This window comes from Vicia villosa, unplaced genomic scaffold (genome assembly GCF_029867415.1).
Source record: "Vicia villosa cultivar HV-30 ecotype Madison, WI unplaced genomic scaffold, Vvil1.0 ctg.000286F_1_1, whole genome shotgun sequence".
NCBI classification, from domain to species: Eukaryota; Viridiplantae; Streptophyta; class Magnoliopsida; order Fabales; family Fabaceae; genus Vicia; species Vicia villosa.
The window spans coordinates 610,478-630,072 of record NW_026705122.1 but is presented as its reverse complement, the minus strand read 5'-3'; the positions used below and the strand labels follow the sequence as shown (position 1 = coordinate 630,072).

Sequence of the window (19,595 nt, the reverse complement as noted above, 5' to 3'; positions counted from 1 at the left end):
CTTACTTTAACAACAAAATCTGGTCACATTAATTTCCTTCATCACAAGTTTAATTTCCTTCTTTAAATGATTTAAACTAATAAATTTTGAGTGATGACTCATTTAAGTCCCTCACAAGTATTACACAAGTCAAATTAGTCTCTCACAAAAAATTAGACCCGACTTAATCCTTTACAAAATTTAACCGGATCATATTAGTCCTTTTGTAAATATTTTTCTCAAACCGGTTTTAATTTCATTTTTAAATACTAAATTGAATTTTATTTTTAATTTCATTTTTAAACAATTATGAATTAATAATATCAAAAAAACCAAAATTGTTTCTTATAAGGAATCAAACATAGGGTCTTTAAAAGACATCTCTATGTCTTTACCACTAAGCCAATATACATTCGTGACAAGTAATTCTCATGATTTCTATTTATATTAACAAATTGTATACATAAATTTTTACTTATGAGTCTCAAACCCAAGTCCCTTCAAGTTAAATGATATTCACTTTAATTAGACATATCAACTTCTATTATTAATAAAGTGACTATCATTTACAATTCAAAAAATCAATTTCTTTTGTTAGTAAAGTGACTATTATTTACAAGACAAATCACTTTTTATTGTTAATAAAATGACTATCATGTACAACTAGACAAATCAATTTCTATTGTTAGTAAAGTGACTATCATTTACAACTAGACAAATCAATTTCTATTGTTAGTAAAGTGATTATCATTTACAACTAGACAAATCAATTTTTATTGTTAGTAAAGTGACAATTATTTATAATTAGACAAATCAATTTCTATTGTTAATAAAGTAATTATCATTTACAACTAAACAAATCAATTTCTATGGTTAGTAAAGTGACTATCAATAACAACTAGACAAATCAATTTCTATTGTCAGTAAAGTGACTATCATTTACAAATAGACAAATCAATTTCTTTTTTTTTTTTTTTTTTTTGAAATCAAGAAATATATATTAAACCAAAAGAACCAAAAGTTACACCTACAACACCAACAATCCAAAAAAGAAAATTACAAACCTATTGAAACTTAACTTAAGTAAAACAATGGGTTATTGCTAAACTCAAAGAAGTTATAATTGGAATGTGTAATTTTCCCAATAAAAGACCACCTCCAAATTTTCTCAATTTCTATTGTAGTAAATTTCTATTGTAGACAAATCAATTTCTATTGAGTTCAACTCCTTATAGGAAACAATTTTGACTTTTTTATAATAATAATTCATAATTGTTTAAAAATTAAATTAAAAACAAAAATCAATTTAGTATTTAAAAAATGAAAAATAAATAAAATCCAACGTGGCAGTCCAATCACGGTTTAAAACTAGGTAAAAATCGGTTTGAAAAAAAATTTAACAAAAGGACTAATATGGCCTGGTTATATTTTATAAGGATTAAATTGAGTCCATTTTACTGTGAAGGACTAATTTGGGTTGTGTAATTTTTGTGAGGAACCAAAATGAATCTTCACTCTTAATTTTTTTTATAATTTATTAACGAATACAAATATTCGTGGATACATATCATCAAACTTGTATTCGTATCTATTTAAAAACGTATATTTAAATATCCATTTATTTTATCTGTGGATATATATTAAACTACCTATTCCGTACCCGTGATAGATTTTATCAATGGATATTCGTGGATAGGGGTGTTCAAAATCAAACCGGTCCAATAGAAACCCGCAAAACTGAACCAAAACTGCATATGGTTTTGATGTATTTGGGTCATGTTTTAACAAAACCGTGCAATTCAGTTCGATTTGTGGTTTGTATTTTACAAACCGAAACCAAACCGCATCATGGTACATCCCAAACTTCACTTAATCCACATCCAACCCAAACTCAAACCTATTATGCCTTAACCTTACGATTATGATTGGTTTTTTCTTCATCACGCTTAAGGTTTCAGTTTAAGCCTTGTATCGCACATTCTTCTCATCTGCTTTTTCAAGTAAACCTCGCATCTTCTTCTATAGTCTATCATCTCTTATGTTCTTTATTTTTCATCTTATTAATTTTATTTTACTCTTCTCTCTTCTAATTATGTTTTTAATGCATCTCTTCTTCTCTAATCTCTCATCTCTTATGCTCTTTCTTTTGCATCTTCTCTAATATTTTTTCTCCGTCTTTTCTATTTCATTATAATGTTTTTTATATTGTTTTATGCTAGTATTTTATGTTTTTTATTCCACTTTTGTTTAATCTTACTTTTGTATATTAAATGGAAAATTGTTGTCTAAATATGATGACATTTGTTGTTATTTGATAACTCATAAATAACTAATACAAAACTACGTTGTCATCTATATGTGTATGTATGACTCAATATTTTTTTTTTTTTGTAAAAAACCGAACCAACCCAAATCACATTGGTTTGGTTTGGTTTGGTTTGGTTAGGTTTAGTTTTATTTCTAAAAGTCAACCGAATCAAACCGAAATACACTCTTTCTCTTGTTGTTCGGATGACTTTTTACGTCAAACTCGCAAAAACCGCATTGCGAACACTCCTACCCACGAGTACAAATTTTATATCATCCCCAAACATATGATATACCAATTCATTGTGATTAAAAACCGTAGACTAAAAATAAACAACAAAAATAAAAAATGAAAAAACAAATATCAGGCAAAGATGCTAGATATGTGGCCTAGCAACAAAGAGAAAAATCAAAAACAAAAAAGTTCTAAAAATAGTTACAAAAATTATTTCTAAATAAAAAAAATCACCATCAACAAAAAAAGAAAATTATTCTTAATAAAAACATAAAAAAAAAACACTATATATTGGTAATGTCAACACAATTTAAATTTGTGAGAGTCTAATGCCACATAGTATCCACGTTAGAATATCCACTTCAATTATCAAATAAGTTATGAAATCTCTACCAACCTAATTTTTTGAATCCGAAATATTTTCTTTTACAAGATGAATGCATGTTTTCTCTCTCAACTCAAGAAAAAAGATAAGTAAGTAGATAGAATTTACTTTGACCAAAAAGCATAAAAACTCTTAAAACGTTACTACTAATAACGAAATAACTTTGCATTTACCCGAAAATCCACGCGCAAAATCACAATTAAAACCTCAAAATCAAGAAAGAATTATGTTTGGTAGCCGTCATTGGTTACAGAATTACACCGGCAAAGAAATTTATTTTTATTTTTATTTTTTTTAATATAAAAAAATAAATATGGCGCGTCTCTTTCTCTCTCCCCTGAGTAGCAAGCAAGCAATTAAACCTCCATTTAATGCAATTGCACCCTCTCAATACGCTCTGCAATTACTCTTCCCTGCCATTTTTTTCTCTATCTGTTCCCCACTCCCTCTCTATCCTCCTTCAATGCTCTCTCTCTCTCTCTCAAAAACAACCGTTTCTTTCTTCTTCTTCCTCTAACCTTTTCTTATCCCCATATTAACCTTCTCAAAACCACCATCCCTATCTCTTCTTCTTTCTTCAACAACTTCACACTACAGATCTAACACTTACTCTTTGGTAAGCTCATTTTCTCTAACATTCTTTAAGATCTTAACCGTTTCTGCAAAATGTGTGCGTTTTATTTTTTTTTTAATATTTGGCTGTGTTTGTGTTTTTTTTGGTATCTAGGGCTAGCTGAATACGTAAGAAAACGTTAGGTTTACAAGAAAAAGCACACTCCGAGATCTTAGACACCAGTATGAAATATGTCAAAACTGAATTTCTGATGTGAAGAAAATCAAACCCTTGAAAATCATGGTGTGTATAATAAGAAGAGAGTAGAAACCTTGGTGTGTTTGGATCAACATCATCTTTGATTCTTCTCACTCTTTAACAACAGGTTGGTAGGTAGTGTTTTTATTAACTTTTCAACTCATTTTCTTCATGTCTCTTTCTAAATATCTCTTCACTTTCTTCCCTCTCTTCTCCTCAATTCATCTTACCTTTGTTGAACTAAAATTTGCTACAATTTTTTTTTTTAATTTTTCCAATTCATCCAATTTTAATGCATAAATCTTTTTTTTTAATTTAATTTTTTTATAATTATTTTCTCTTATATTATAGTACCAATGAGGTGTAACATCCTTCTTGATCCTCTACATCCATGTTATTCACACCATCTCCACTATGGTTTCTCAGAAAAAGAGTAATTTATTTGATTATACACCAGAAGATATTAGACTTATTTATAAATACTTTAATTACAAAAGAAAAAAAAGTTGATGTCTTTGTCTTATTTCTTTACCGTACAATACTACAGTATATACTTTAATTATTGTAGTTATATTAATTTTGTATTTTTTTAATTAGGTGTAAAAACTAAAAGGCTTTTGGAACTATAAATTAAAGATCTGAAGATAAGTAGAAACATATAATACAATGTTTCAGTCAAACCTTTTGGAAGCTGGTCAGTTCCATCCATTAGAGATGATGCAAAACACTTCTGAAAGCGATGTTCCGCGAATCCGCGAAGACGAATTCTTCGAAAGTGCTACAAAATCCTACAGTGAGAATCATGAAGGTGGTGCTGCTTCTGGTGAAGAACAAGAGCCACGTCCCAAAAGAAAACGTTACCACCGCCATACTCAGCACCAGATCCAAGAAATGGAATCGTAAGAATTGAGTTTTTACTATCTCTTTTATGTTTAAAAAATGTTGTTGATTGAGTTTTTTTTTGTTGTAGTTTTTTCAAGGAGTGTCCACACCCGGACGACAAACAAAGGAAGGAGCTGAGTAGAGAGTTAGGGTTAGAGCCATTGCAGGTTAAGTTTTGGTTTCAAAACAAACGAACTCAGATGAAGGTAAGTTTCTATTTTTCTTCCTATAAATAACATTTTATCTGTTGTTTTTTTAGTGTTAAGTTTAGGTGGTGTGTTTTGTTGCAGACACAACATGAACGTTCAGAGAACTCACAGCTTAGGGCAGAAAATGAGAAGCTTAGGGCAGATAATATGAGGTATAGGGAAGCTCTTAGCAATGCTTCATGCCCTAATTGTGGTGGTCCTACAGCTATAGGTGAAATGTCATTTGATGAACATCATTTGAGGCTTGAAAATGCAAGGCTACGAGAAGAGGTACTTTACTTTTGCAAATTTGTTTTCATGTGTATAATTTGCCATTTTCTCTATCTTTTCTCTTTTTGAACATCAAAGCTAAACGTGAGTACAATACATACTCTTCAAAGGCTAAAAAGCACAAAAGTGTAAAAAACAACTAAATCAATGGTACTATACTACCACAACAAAAGCCAAAAACTTAAGGTCATGATTAGAGTCTAGATAGATAAACACTCTAATAGATTGGCTCATTATTCACAACAAAATCATGCTTTGGTCTTCACACTTCATAACAACCATCTTCATCATAATACCTTAAGAATACTCCACTAGCTATAATATAGTCACTTCCTCATAAGGAAAATGCATTCATTTGTAGTTGTTAATACATATTAGAAAAACTACACTGCATACTGGCAACAAGCTGTGCTGCCAGCTCTTTATGAAAAATCAATCCTCTTAAAAACCGATAAAACCAACTGGTCAATTAGTAGACCTATCAAAAACTAGTACATCTAGACCTAGAAGACACAACATTGTGATGCATTTATCGAGAAGAATTGTTATATTTATAGAGAATGTTTTGGTCTATAAATCTTATAATTCATATGACTGCAGCAACACCATACAACAACAATAAAGGATGGATCTAAGTTCATAATTTTGAACGACACGTGAAATCTAATCAGATTGATAGGATTGATAGGATCTTTTCTGTACAATGTAATACATATTAACTATAATTTTATAACTTTTTTAAAATTATTTTTCAGATTGATAGGATTTCAGCAATTGCAGCGAAATATGTAGGAAAGCCGGTGGTAAACTATTCAAACATTTCACCATCTCTTCCACCACGTCCATTAGAAATTGGTTTTGGTAACCAACAAGGGATGGGTACCATGGACGTGTATGGTGGTAGTGGAGAACTTCTAAGGACATTAAGTGGACCGACTGCAGCAGACAAACCAATAATAATAGAATTAGCTGTTGCGGCCATGGAAGAACTCACTGGTATGGCACAGATGGGTGAACCTCTTTGGTTAAGTACTACACTTGATGGAGCTGCCACGGTTCTTAATGAAGATGAATATGTTAGGTCATTTCCTCGTGGAATTGGACCAAAGCCGAATGGATTTAAATGTGAAGCCTCTAGAGAAACATCTGTTGTTATCATGAATCATGTCAACCTTGTTGAGATTCTCATGGATGTGGTATATATTACTTTACATATTCTCTAGTACTTTGCCTCCTCTTCCAAACTTGAGTACATGCTTTTAAAATTGTGGTTGCGAAGCGATCAGTTGATTCATGTAGCCAATCCCACTTAATGGGATAAGGCTTGATTGTTGTTGTATTCTTTTTAATGTTATAATATGAATTCTGGTTCTTTTTTTGTTATGTTTTAGAATCAATGGTCGACGGTGTTCGCTGGTATTGTTTCAAGAGCTATGACTGTGGAAGTGTTGTCAACTGGTGTGGCAGGAAACTACAATGGTGCTTTACAAGTGGTACATAACAAAAACTTAGTTTTAAAATAAAAAACATCATGATTTTGGTTCCGAAATCACAAAATCAAAATTAATGAGAACAAATGCGATTGTAACGTTTGATTGTGCAGATGACAGCAGAATTTCAAGTACCTTCACCACTCGTGCCAACTCGCGAGAGTTATTTTGTAAGGTATTGTAAACAACATACGGACGGGACATGGGCGGTTGTGGATGTTTCTTTGGATAATCTGCGCCCTAGTCCTTCATCCAGATGCAGAAGAAGGCCTTCCGGTTGCTTAATTCAGGAAATGCCTAATGGCTACTCAAAGGTTACTTATCAACCATTATTCATTCAAATTTTATTAGTATGTATGTGTAGAATATACATGAACATTAATGTCTTGCAATATATAGGTGACATGGGTTGAGCATGTAGAAGTGGATGACAGAGGTGTTCATAATCTATACAAGCAACTTGTTAGCACTGGACATGCATTTGGCGCAAAACGTTGGGTTGCAACATTAGATCGACAATGTGAAAGGCTCGCTAGCTCTATGGCAACCAACATTCCCACCGTAGATGTTGGCGGTATAAATGAATCATGAACCAACATTTATGTTATTGTTATCATTATTAGAATAAACAATTGATATCGGAAACTAATGATTTATGAATCAGTGATAACAAACCAAGAAGGGAGAAAGAGTATGCTGAAACTCGCGGAGAGAATGGTGATAAGTTTCTGTGGCGGAGTGAGTGCTTCAACAGCACACACATGGACAACGCTATCTGGAACAGGAGCTGATGATGTGAGAGTGATGACACGTAAGAGCGTCGATGATCCTGGAAGACCTCCTGGTATTGTTCTTAGTGCTGCTACTTCTTTCTGGCTTCCAGTTCCACCTAAACAAGTTTTTGATTTCCTTCGCGATGAGAACTCAAGAAACGAGGTAAATTTTTAGCCAAGCCAGCTGCATACCTGTTTGTTACTAGGCCAATTATTTGACAGACCAATTATTGCTTCTAACAGTGGGACATTCTTTCCAACGGCGGAGCAGTCCAAGAAATGGCACACATTGCTAACGGAAGAGAAACTGGAAACTGTGTCTCCCTACTAAGAGTAAATGTAAGTTCATATTTATGGTTTAACCGTTGAATCAATTGAAAAATGACGTTTAACTTTAACGGTTTTATTTGCGCAGAGTGCGAATTCAAGCCAAAGCAACATGCTAATATTACAAGAGAGTGTAACAGATTCAACAGGCTCATTTGTTATCTATGCACCAGTAGACATTGTTGCTATGAATGTAGTTCTAAACGGAGGAGATCCAGATTACGTCGCACTTCTTCCATCAGGATTTGCTATACTTTCTGATGGAAACGGAAGTGATGAATCTGGAGCACAAGCTGGTGGTGGATCTCTTTTGACAGTTGCGTTTCAAATATTGGTTGATTCCGTTCCAACTGCTAAACTTTCGCTCGGATCTGTTGCCACGGTTAATAGTCTTATTACCTGTACTGTTGAGAGAATCAAAGCTTCTTTATGCGGTGAAGCTGCTTAATTCAGCTTCATGACTATTGGAGGGGGTTTCAGGTAATTAAGCTCATTATATATCTTTTCATTCTTAATATAAATCTTTACTTTTGTTTGAATTATTACTATGATGCTAGAAACTCAGCCAGATAGGCTGCAAGCTTCTTTATTGTTCTAAACCGCAAACTGCGGGCGTATATAGCCACACTTAAGATTACAATAGCGTTGCAGAGACCTTAAATCCTAAATCCTATACATGCAGAGACCTTTTTATATTAGACCCAAATTCTGATTGTGGATCACAATTTAAATCCATAAGATATATGGTGTGTTTTTTTAAGTGCATTGATATTTAAAGAGTAGTTCCATCAAATCATAGAATACGCTATGGATAATAAAACTAAAAACCCAAATACTATTAGAGCCCAATAATAATAATACTAATAATAATACTAATAAATACTATTATACCATCTATCACACTCCACAAATGCGCCTGCAATATTGTTGATGCGATAGTTCATGCAACCGTATTAAACTGCAATTGCAGTGCGATTCAAAATCACACAATGAAGTGTATCAGACAATTTTGTCTAGGTTTTTACATCAAACTCAAAATTTCATGACCCAAAACTCAATTTTAATGTGATGTAAAATCTTAATACTAAACAATTTTTAAATGTGTATTTAAAATGTTGTCCGTTAAAAAACTATGCCACAATATGCACCGTAATCACAACACCCGCAACCGCAAATAGAATTTAAAACTATGAAATCAATATAGTAAACTAGTACTAGAAATAGTTAAGAGCGTTAATTTTGACATTATACCAACTTCAATTATTCGATTTAAATGTTATTTTTAACTTTGTTGCAGTTTACAAGGATTAATGGGATGCATTGCTTTGAAGAAGAAAAAATGGAAGGTTGTGAGGAAGTTAATTAGGCTTAATTTGCAAAAATGGGGAGAAGTCAAGAGCGCACCTTGCAAATCCTTTTCTTAATTATGAGGGTTAATTAAGAGGTTCGGGAATTGACTTCCCTAAATATAGTAAATTTTGAGCTAACACTATCACCTTACTACCTCATCAACCTTTCTTTTAGACTAAATATTTATATATAGTTAGAGCTACTAGTACTCTTTTGCTTAACTTAGGCTTTAGTATTGAGCTAAACTCTTGATTTAATTTCCTAATTTAATTCTTATTATTTGTGTGTTTTATAAAGAAGGACCATCATTGTGTGAGGTTTTTCACCTAAGACACACAATTGCTAAATTTCTTACTAGTATAACTCTTTCCCTTTTTAGGGTTTTGAATTGAATTTGTTTCATTCCTCTAAGTGAAATTGACATATTTTGTCTCTTGAATTAATATTTGTATTGAATTATTAAGGTGGTTGAGTTAACTTTAGTGATAGTGTATTATATAATTAATTGAGATTAAATGTGAAGTACTTTTAATTAATATCATATTATGGGCAGGCTATTAATTACAACATTAAAAAGACATGTATTCTTTTCTTGACCATGATTTGCTCTTAATGCTAATATGCTAGTATGTGTTTAGCCAAAGGTTGCTAACAAGGGATATAAGTATATAGTTTAGAAGCCTTAATTATGAGATTGGTCAAAGCAAATTTTGAATGTCATTAACAAGCTTTTTAGGTCGTAGTCATTATATATATGAATGCTATTTCTTATGACAAAGTCTAGCTTTTATTATCTTAAGGAGAAAATTCATTATTTTTGTTTAACAGCAAAGAAGAATTATATATTATTGATCAAAGTTTGTTTGTGTATTATTGATCCCATTTTACTCACTTTTTACTTAACTCTTGTTTACTATAAGGTCTCATTTTCTTAAAACCATCACAATTGTTCAAGGAACAATGTTCATTGGTGAAGTTAGTTGCTAAGATAAAGAGAACAAAGGATAATAAAAGAATTTTTATTTCATTTCTTTTTGGCTCACCTATGTTCAAGATGTAGTACTAGCATTTGAAGTTAATGTTGCTTTGCTCATAATTTCCAAACAAAATCACCTCAATGTGGATGAGTATACACAAGCTATGCTAATGGAATTCAATATTCTCGATGAAGACTGACTCAAGGTCATGAATATAATTGAGATTTCAAACTCAAAAAATATTCAAACTCAAGATTCGTCGAAGGAAACTTATCTTGGAAAACTATATTATCAATAGGTAGGGATGTCAACGGGGCAGATATTGTTCGGAGGATTCTTCTCCACTCCCCGCCCCGCTCCCAAATTTAGTCCCCATCCCCATCCCCAATCCCCGCCACGGAGGAATATTTCCCTCCATCCCCATCCCCACAGATCCCCACGGATATCCACGGAGATCGAATCTTAAGAAAATTTATACACTTTTTGATCAAAACTATGACACTAGTATTTTGTTTTTTTTTTCTGTATTTTTTAAAACGCATATATTTGCATCTTTATTTTCTAAAAAAAATCAAAATTCATCTTGCATCAATAATAAATAAAAAAGCAAAAGAACTTGATGTTGCTAATATTTTTTATGTAAAAATAAATAAATAGTAACATAACTTCTTACTACCGTGCTTCCACTAATTTACTACCACAATACTGATGTCGTCCAACGCAAGTGGTTAATTATGTGTGACAAATCTAACTTCTAATTACTCTTCATTTTCTAATACATTGTAAAATTATATAATTATATAATATATATAAAATATATAAATTAACATATATCTTCGGAGTCGGGGAATCCACGGGGACGGAGGATACTTTCCCAATCTCCGCCCCAAACTGTTATTGGGGGAACTTTTCCCTCCATCCCCATCCCCACGGGGAAAAAAATCCCCAACTTTGGATCTCCGCACAGATATTCCCCACAGGGATCCCCATTAACAGATGCAATTGACATCCCTATCAATAGGGGTTAAAAATCCTTAATAGAAAGAACCTTTTGTGGTTAATGTTTTGGCAGAGTCAAGGACCAATCCACTTTGTTTCGAGTCATCGAGCCAGCTAAAGTAAGATCACAAGATGGTTACACCTTATCTGTACACTTGTTCAGGATCGTCAAATCATAAAGACTATTGGATTCTCTAACAAATTTTCCATACCGAAACTATTTCCTAAGAAGGCGTAAAACCGTTTTTTGGGTTTAATCGTATGATGGTCACACCCTAACAACATATTCCCTCTGTCCCAAATTATATGAGAAATTCATTTTTTAGATTCATTGAATAATTAATGTGTCTGGTCTATATATAGACCAGACACATTAATTATTCAATGAATCTAAAAAATGAATTTCTCTTATAATTTGGGACAGAGGGAGTACTATATAGAGATCCTATTATATATATATATATATATATATATATATATATATATATATATATATATATATATATATATATATATATATATATATATATATATATCCCTAGAGACACTTGTCCCTAAAGAAGATTCTAGGGTGTCTAAACCCTAGAACCCAACTATATAGTCTAGAGAATAGTCCAGACTTAGATGCACAATATTCTAAAACACTAAATCACACACACACTTATGATTGTCAATGACTTGATCATCTAAGTATTTGCATGTACACCCCCAAACATCAACACGACGACCCACTGTATCGAAGTTCATCACCATTGTCATCATAATCAACAATATATGAAGGAAAATAAATTACCATATCATTTGACATTGTATGTGGGAATTAATTCCATGTTTCCACTTAACTCAAATATGTTGGTGAATCCTCGACACAAATGAATGACAACTGTAACCACCAAAAACCTTCGACCCACAATGCTCTAGCTAGTGCGCCGCGAGGGTATCACTGGAGCCTTAAGACGAAATGACTTTTTCGTCTTTGAGAATGTTGGTCTATCCCCTAATAACCAATGGTTCTTCCCAAGAACATGGAGTTATCGAAGTTTCCAATAGAAAATCAGGATACTAACGATCTACTTAAAAACCTATTAATGGAGATCCAAAGGAGCAGGAGACTTGGGGATGTTATAGAGGTGGAATACCTCACGTCATATGTGCTCACGACGAGTGTTCAGAGTCATGAAGTTCTTTGTCTCCTTACCTATCATTTTGAACATCGTCTTGTCATTTATGGGCGAGGTGTAATTGATCTTCCTCTAAAAGTGTGAGCTCTCGGTGTTGGAAACACACTCCTTGTTGTTACATGCCTTCTTTTCAACGATTCTTTCCTCGCACTTTATGTAACACTCAGCTCTGGTGACTGTTGGTGCGGTAAAGCGGCAAGCAACAAAAGTTTTAGAAATATTTATCCGAGAAATTTATCGTCTCCATAGGGATCGATGCATTGAATTGTCGTTCATCAGTTTCTAAAGTTATGAGTTTGGATTGAATAGTTAAAGCATAAAAATGGACAAGTAAATATTAACACAAAACGAATTCATTCTTAGAAACGAAAATACTTAACAAGCCTGCATATATTCTACTTCTCACAAACATAAACTCATCGACCAGTTACACTCATCCTACAATAATCATCAATGTCATCCAGCATTGCTCACACCCTAAGTCATTTCTAAACCAAGGTAGAGAGAACTACTATATCATCTCGGCGACGATATCTCAGCCAACCTCGACAACACGGCAGACATCCATATCAACTGTATCAAGGATCTCTCAACCGACACAACTAACACAAAAGCATTAAGCTTCGACACTCATAAAGATTGTTAGCTCTAAATCTATCTCTAGAGTTCAGAAACTAACAGATAATCATCCTAGATAAGGATTCAAGCAGTATATGTTTATAACAACCCAAAACGATAGCACAAAGCAAAAATCCAAGACAACAATCAACACAAATTTGTAAACCAGATTAAATATAACGCCATAGGAGACAAATATACATGAGTTCAAAGTAAATACATATACAAAACCCAACTAAGAGAGAATACACAAAGAGGAATAGAAATGAGCCAAATATCTCCCGGTTTGTTAGCGCTGATTGATGATCAATCCATCCCGGATCATCCGTATGTAAGCTCTGAAGTTGTTTTCTAAGCTCTCTCTACCAAAAAAAGTTAAGGTTTGATGGATAGGGATCTAAAAAACCCAAAACATACCTAAAAAATGTGTTTGACCCCTTTTAATGTATTTTTGTCCTGCCAGATTCGTCGGGCGAGTCTGGATTCGCCGGGCGAACTACACCAGTAGCAACAATAGAAAATTCTTCATTGTAAGCTCTGAAGTTGTTTTCTAAGCTCTCTCTACCCAAAAAAAATTAAGGTTTGATGGATAGGGATCTAAAAAACCCAAAACATACCTAAAAAATGTGTTTGACCCCTTTTAATGTGTTTTTGTCCTGCCAGATTCGCCGGGCGAGTCTGGATTCGCCGAGCGAACTACATCAGTAGCAACAATAGAAAATTCTGCAATGTTTCAACCATAACTTGATGATTTATTTTTCTTTGATTTTGAGCCTTATTCGTTGATGAGTTGCTCAAAATCGCGCGTTTGAAGCTGTGACTTCGATATTTTATTGCGCATGATCCAAATACGCCTCAATACCTATAAAATGAATATAAAACTATCAAACGGTGCACAAATACAATAAAACTCGATTAAATACAAAAGTATACATATTTATGTAATATACACTAAAACGCGTACAAGTTGAGGGAAAATAGTAGATAAATGCATCAAAACTATAAACCAAAATAAGTACAAAAACGCACTTATCAAACTTTCTCCAACTTAAACTTGTTTGTCCCTAAACAAGAATTAATCAACTCAAAGAAACAAAAGCGACATCCAAGCAATTACGCAACACCAAGTTTTGAAAAACAGAAACAAATGTATGGTTCAAATAAAAAACGGTACGCACAAAGTAAATACTTACCACTGAACTACGACAAAAACATAATCATGAAACAAATTCTAAATACACACTAGTGCAAAAAGAATAATATAATTTTAAAATTTACACCCAAAATACTAAAAACGAGTGTAAATAAGAAATACGGTGGAAATTTTGTAAATATAATATCATTTTAAATATTATCATGTGACAATAACGGGTGTAAATTAAAAAATTTATTATATTTAAATCTCTATTACTCCATTAAAATAAAAATGGGTGTAAATTTAGATAGATCCAAAAAAATTATTTAAATTTTTAAACCAAAATATAATTCTAAATACATTAACACATCCCAATCTATTTTATTTAGGTGTATTAATCCTAAACATACAATAGTAACAACGTAAACATAAAAAAACAAGACTATAACGTGAAAACGGGATCGACCATGGAATTACTACTGGAGAAACGACTTTTGTGAACGTGATTATCGGACGACTCATAAGCGCTTTTCTGCAAACGCGATTCTCTCTCAACGGAATGGTTTATTGGTTCACTTCTCTTGCGCAACAACAACAAATCGTTCGCAAATTCAAGTTTTCGGTGAGACTTCGGTTTGACTTCAGCTTCAATCTTCTTTGTCCCTCTTCTTCTACTGCTGATGTGCGATGGTTGTTCGCTTCTGGTTTGTGATTCACTGTCGAATTGTTAACGTATTTTCCATTTCGTAACTTGCATCCCAAGTGTTCGATGAAATGCCTGAATTAGATTCTTTCTCTTTTTTGTTCGATTTCTGCTGCAGAATTGTTGTTGTCGATGATTGTTGTTGATACTTGAATTGGTATTGATGTTGATGCTTGAATCCTTGTAAGTGATGAGGGTGATGGAGTATAAAGCTTTAAGAAGTTTTTGGTGAAATTTCAAGGTTTCTTCAAAGTGAAAAAACTTGAAGATGATTATGAAATTGGATAGAGTTTTGGTATGAAAATTATATGTTGTAGTTCTGATATGCTTGTCAATATATCTATCTATGTATAGTTGTGCCTTTAATCATGTGAGTGATTGCTTGATTATGATATTAACTATTGTTAGGTCACTATGCATTTGTGAACATGCCAATGCACTTATGTATGAGTTTCGGAATAGTTTCCTCTCGCATGTAATAGGATTGACTAGTTTCTTGTTTGTATGTAGATGGAAGCTTGAGTGTTGTAGAAACATTGGCTTCTTCAACAATTTGTGGAATTATACACACCATTTTTGGTGGACAACCTCGGCTAGTTTTAAGAGTTGCAGAACCCACTATTCTTATGTACACATATTTGTACAATTATGCCAAAAATACGGAGGGCTTGGGACAAGAACTCTATCTGGATTGGGTAGCATGGTACGTGTTGGATAAACACCAATAACTAGTTTTAAAAAGTCAAAGTATTTTCATATAGTTAATTTAATGTTGTTTTCACCTGTTGTTTTTATAAGCCCTCATATGTTTCTTATGCTAGTAGATATGTTCGAATAAGTCAATTCAAATAGGTTAGAAATTCGTGATGTAACATTGACTAGTGGATTTTCATAATATTTCAGGGTTTGTGTATGGAATGTTCCACTATTGTTTCTGTTAGCATTATTCAATGCTTGGAGTGAAAGTTGAATTAATTGGAAACTACCAAGTTGTCATAGAGCATTTAAAATCACCTTCAAATTTGACCTCTTTGACAGCTGAAGTTGTTCATTTGATGGTGGAATGCATCAGACACTTGAATGCCCCTGCCCCTATTAAACTCTTAAACTCACAAAAGATTAAGCATAATAAAATCCAGTTAGAATAATAGTTGTGGTCATCAGCATATATGAACAATGGAAAGATACTTGATAAAATGGTGGGAACTAAAGTGACTCACAAACGAACAAGTATACGAAAAAATGAATGGCATAGAAGTTGTAAAAATCCTAAGTATCATGAATATGCTAAAGTCTAGAAAGCGATAAACACATCTTTCTAAGGAGGATGGCGGAAAACTAACATACCACCTTATTTACCAAATCCTGGTAGACATTGATGAAATCACGGAGTAAATCCATATGATATATGAGGGCGGCCATCTTTGTATTGATGGAGGTAACGTGCCCGTAGGGATTGTTGCACTCACCAAACTTGGCTAAGGATGGAGGTTTGAAGTCCTCTGAGAATGGTTGTTAGTCCAATAATTCCATCTCCCCCAGGGAATTGGAATCCTATTGGCGTTGTCTAATTTTGTGGGCGTCGTCCTCCAACATCTGGGTATGATTATATAAAGGGTGTGGCCCACATTAGTTTTATCAGGGACAACTGTGGACATCACTATACTGGTAAAAAAGTATAGGTGTGTTTGTTCCCTTTGTAAGGGCATGGAGACTCAGAGGCCTTTGTAAGTTTATAACGTTGTATGGTTGTTAGGGCTTGCTTGCAGTGGTAAGAAGCCATATACGATGGTGTTTTACGGTGGATTTATGAATCCTGCTCACATGAGGTGAGAGGCTCTGTAAATGAATGATATGCTTAGGTATAAGCTTCTAAGGGGGTGATTGATATGAGGTAAGCGATATACTTTTGAGGGTATAATGATCTATATGGCTTAATATGAATTCCCTCCCATTTAACTGACATCCTTACAAATAATCGGTACCCCTGGGCGATTCCTCAAGATATCGCCTGGTTGATACAGCCTTTGGGCAAGGGCACCTTAGTTTAGGACCTTCATAGATATAACATACATTATGCAACTTTTGTGTTAGAGATGTATCATATAGGCGCTTTTGCATTATTTCCTCGTTATATCTATTTTTCTAAATAAAGGGACTTGAGTTATTCAACAATTGTATCAAAACCTATCCAATTCTAGTTTATCTAACATACAATACTTGTAGTTTATTAGTTTCAGAATTTAGCTTTTGTTTTTGTTCTTACAAGTTTTTCACACCACTTTTATGCTTAATAAAGTTAATGTTTATCCGATCCTTTCATTATTCTATTTCTTTATTCACTTTCTTTATTTACTTTACTTATGCACTCCTTTACTTTTGCGATGATGGAGTACTTCGATGATAAATCGTATATAAAATTGTTTTTATTTCTTGTTATTATTGGATGACACCACTTAGTCTAGTCTTATTGCTTTTCACTCTTGTAAATAGGTATTTTGCATCACACTAGATTATCGAATGTATAACTCACTTAAAAGTCTGATTATCTGAACCATAAAATATTACTATATGAAATTCTGAAAACACAACTCTCAATATGTCGTATTGAATTTCATTATTTCAGATGCATAATTACATAATCTTGGATGAATGAGGGAAAACTCGAAAAAAGAATTTTGTTATTTGAACTATAAGACTAGGCATTATGTCTTCCTTTGATTTCTTTTTGACAAAAAGAAGGACCTCCTAATTAACAGAACTTGACCAGATACTCACTACGAAATTGGAACTCATGTAGTCAAAGTACACCAAATGCGATTGAAATTTATAAGTGTTGCCCATATCAAATAAATTTCTACCCGTAATAACAAGAAGAAAGAATAATAGTATTTAGTCTTTCATCATGAGAAACTGATAATTCAAGGGTTGGCTTGTTGGTGAGAGCTTGGGACACCCCCGATAATAACCACTCTTGTGTTGGGTTAGTCTTTAGAGAACAAAGCTCTGAGTTCTATTGTCCCCTGATAATGGACGATGAAATTGATCCCCAAATAAGTTTATTTTAGTATTGTATACCAAAATTTCAAAAAATAACAATACTAATCAATAATCATTAGTATAAATTGTTCAATGAATAGTTGCTTTTAGTGAAACCAATACTCAACAAGGTCTCTCTATAGACAATTTGTATTACCCAATATATTAGTGCATTTGCAGTTATTATCATTTTGTTGGCGGTAGAGACTTTTTTTTTTTAATTTTTTTTATCGATTAGACTAAATGTTTTTTTTCTTTAAAAAAAAGGGTTAATATTACTTTATCATATGTAATGTAGGCGATCTTCGCTTTATCCCTTGCAATAATTTTTTTTTGGATTGTCCTCCAGTAATATATATTTTTTTGGATTTTTTCAAAAGCGTACAAATTAAACACTGAATCTGGGAGTAAATAAAAAAATTATTGCAGAGGATAATTTCTGCATTTAGGGGACAAAAAACATAGATTTTATTATTTCAAGGGTGATTCAAATTTGTTTTTTTATAGAGGAGTAAAGCGAATTTTGCCTATATTAACAGAGATATTGTATATTTAATAAAAATTATTTATTATTTAATATGACTAAACTAATTTTTTTCTTCGAAAAAATTAGAATCATTTTGTTCAACCTTATCACAACCATACCACCCAACATGTGAGTATTTAAGGACGAATGAGAATCATTACTACCACCACCACCACCACTCTATATTTGGGTGTTAGAGTAAAAAACTTCCACAATAGTTGTTGAGAAATTTGCATAAGACGTGTTTAAGAATTTAAAAAAGAGTTAATTATGATTGATTGTATTCTAGTAGTGATGTAAAATCTCCAAACTCTAGTTATGAAAAAATTGTACATATGGGGATTTACGAAAAAGTGGTTGATAAAAAATTTGATAAAATGGTAGGGGAGGTAAAGTCTTTATAAAAAGATATTGAAGCATAATAATCCCCATTAATCCTTGGAAAAATTCTTATTATTTGTGTGTTTTATTATGAAGGACCAACATTGTGTGAGGTTTTTCTCCTAATACACACAATTGCTGAATGTCTTTCTAGTATACCTCTTCCCCTTTTTATGGTTTTGAATTGAATTTGTTTCATTCCTCTAAGTGAAATTGACATATTTTGTCTCTTGAATTATTATTATTTGTATTGAATTATTAAGGTAATTGAGTAACATTAGTGATAGTCTTATCATATAATTAATTGAGGTTAAATGTGAAGTGCTTTTAATTAATACTCCCTCCGTTTTTTATTATAAGTCGTTTTGGAAAAAAGTTTTGTATTTAAATATAAGTCGCTTTACAATTCCAATGAATAACTAATGTTATTTTTCCTATTATATCCTTAAATATTTATTATTCTCTCTCCTTTCAGTTATATAAATTTATCTTCCACATGACATTAATGAAGGATAATTTTGTAAAAACCTTTATAATTTTTCATTTTCATACAACAATTATTATTTTTTTAATCTGTGTGAAAAGTCTAAAATGATTTATAATAAAAAACGGAGGGAGCATCATATTATGGACAGGCTATTAATTAAAACATCAAACAAACATGTATTCTTTTCTTGACCATGATTTGCTCTTAATGCTAATATGCTAGCGAAAGGTTGCTAATAAGGGACATAAGTAATCATTTAGAAGCCTTAATTATGAGATTGGTCAAAGCAAATTTTGAATGTCATTTGTTAACAAGCTATTTAGGGCGTAGTCGTTAGATGTATGGATGCTATTTCCTATTACAAGTCCAACTTTTATTTTAAGGAGAAAATTCATTATCAATTGGGTTTTTAGTAGTAGTAAATAAGAATTATATATCATTGATCAATTCTTTGTGTATATTATTATCATATTTTAATTACGTTTTAATAAACTCTTGTTTACTAAGGTCTCATTTTCCTTGAATACACGA

The 19,595-nt window shown here is 32.4% G+C and overlaps 1 protein-coding gene across 2 annotated transcripts; it reads left to right on the top strand.

Moving 5' to 3' along the window:
• Positions 1-3,323: 3,323 nt before the first annotated feature.
• LOC131626397 (homeobox-leucine zipper protein HDG2-like) lies at positions 3,324-9,500 on the top strand. 2 transcript variants are annotated; one of them, XM_058897211.1, is made up of 13 exons: positions 3,324-3,522; positions 3,634-3,844; positions 4,315-4,616; positions 4,688-4,805; positions 4,890-5,078; positions 5,834-6,274; positions 6,470-6,571; positions 6,682-6,882; positions 6,968-7,142; positions 7,233-7,504; positions 7,585-7,680; positions 7,757-8,148; positions 8,966-9,500. In XM_058897211.1, the coding sequence occupies exons 3-12, from the start codon at positions 4,384-4,386 to the stop codon at positions 8,114-8,116; spliced, it is 2,187 nt and encodes a 728-aa protein (XP_058753194.1). In that variant the 5' UTR covers positions 3,324-3,522; positions 3,634-3,844; positions 4,315-4,383; the 3' UTR covers positions 8,117-8,148; positions 8,966-9,500. The 2 variants fall into 2 exon arrangements, with proteins under 2 accessions (XP_058753194.1, XP_058753195.1); XM_058897212.1 differs by lacking the exon at positions 3,634-3,844.
• The last annotated feature ends 10,095 nt before the right edge of the window (positions 9,501-19,595 follow it).

Coding starts and splice junctions, on each gene's coding strand:
- LOC131626397 (XM_058897212.1), top strand. CDS start 4,384: ATGTTTCAGTCAAACCTTTTGGAAGCTGGTCAGTTCCATCCATTAGAG. Junction 6,275..6,469: donor TTGAGATTCTCATGGATGTG/GTATATATTACT, acceptor GTTATGTTTTAG/AATCAATGGTCGACGGTGTT. Junction 7,681..7,756: donor TCTCCCTACTAAGAGTAAAT/GTAAGTTCATAT, acceptor TTATTTGCGCAG/AGTGCGAATTCAAGCCAAAG.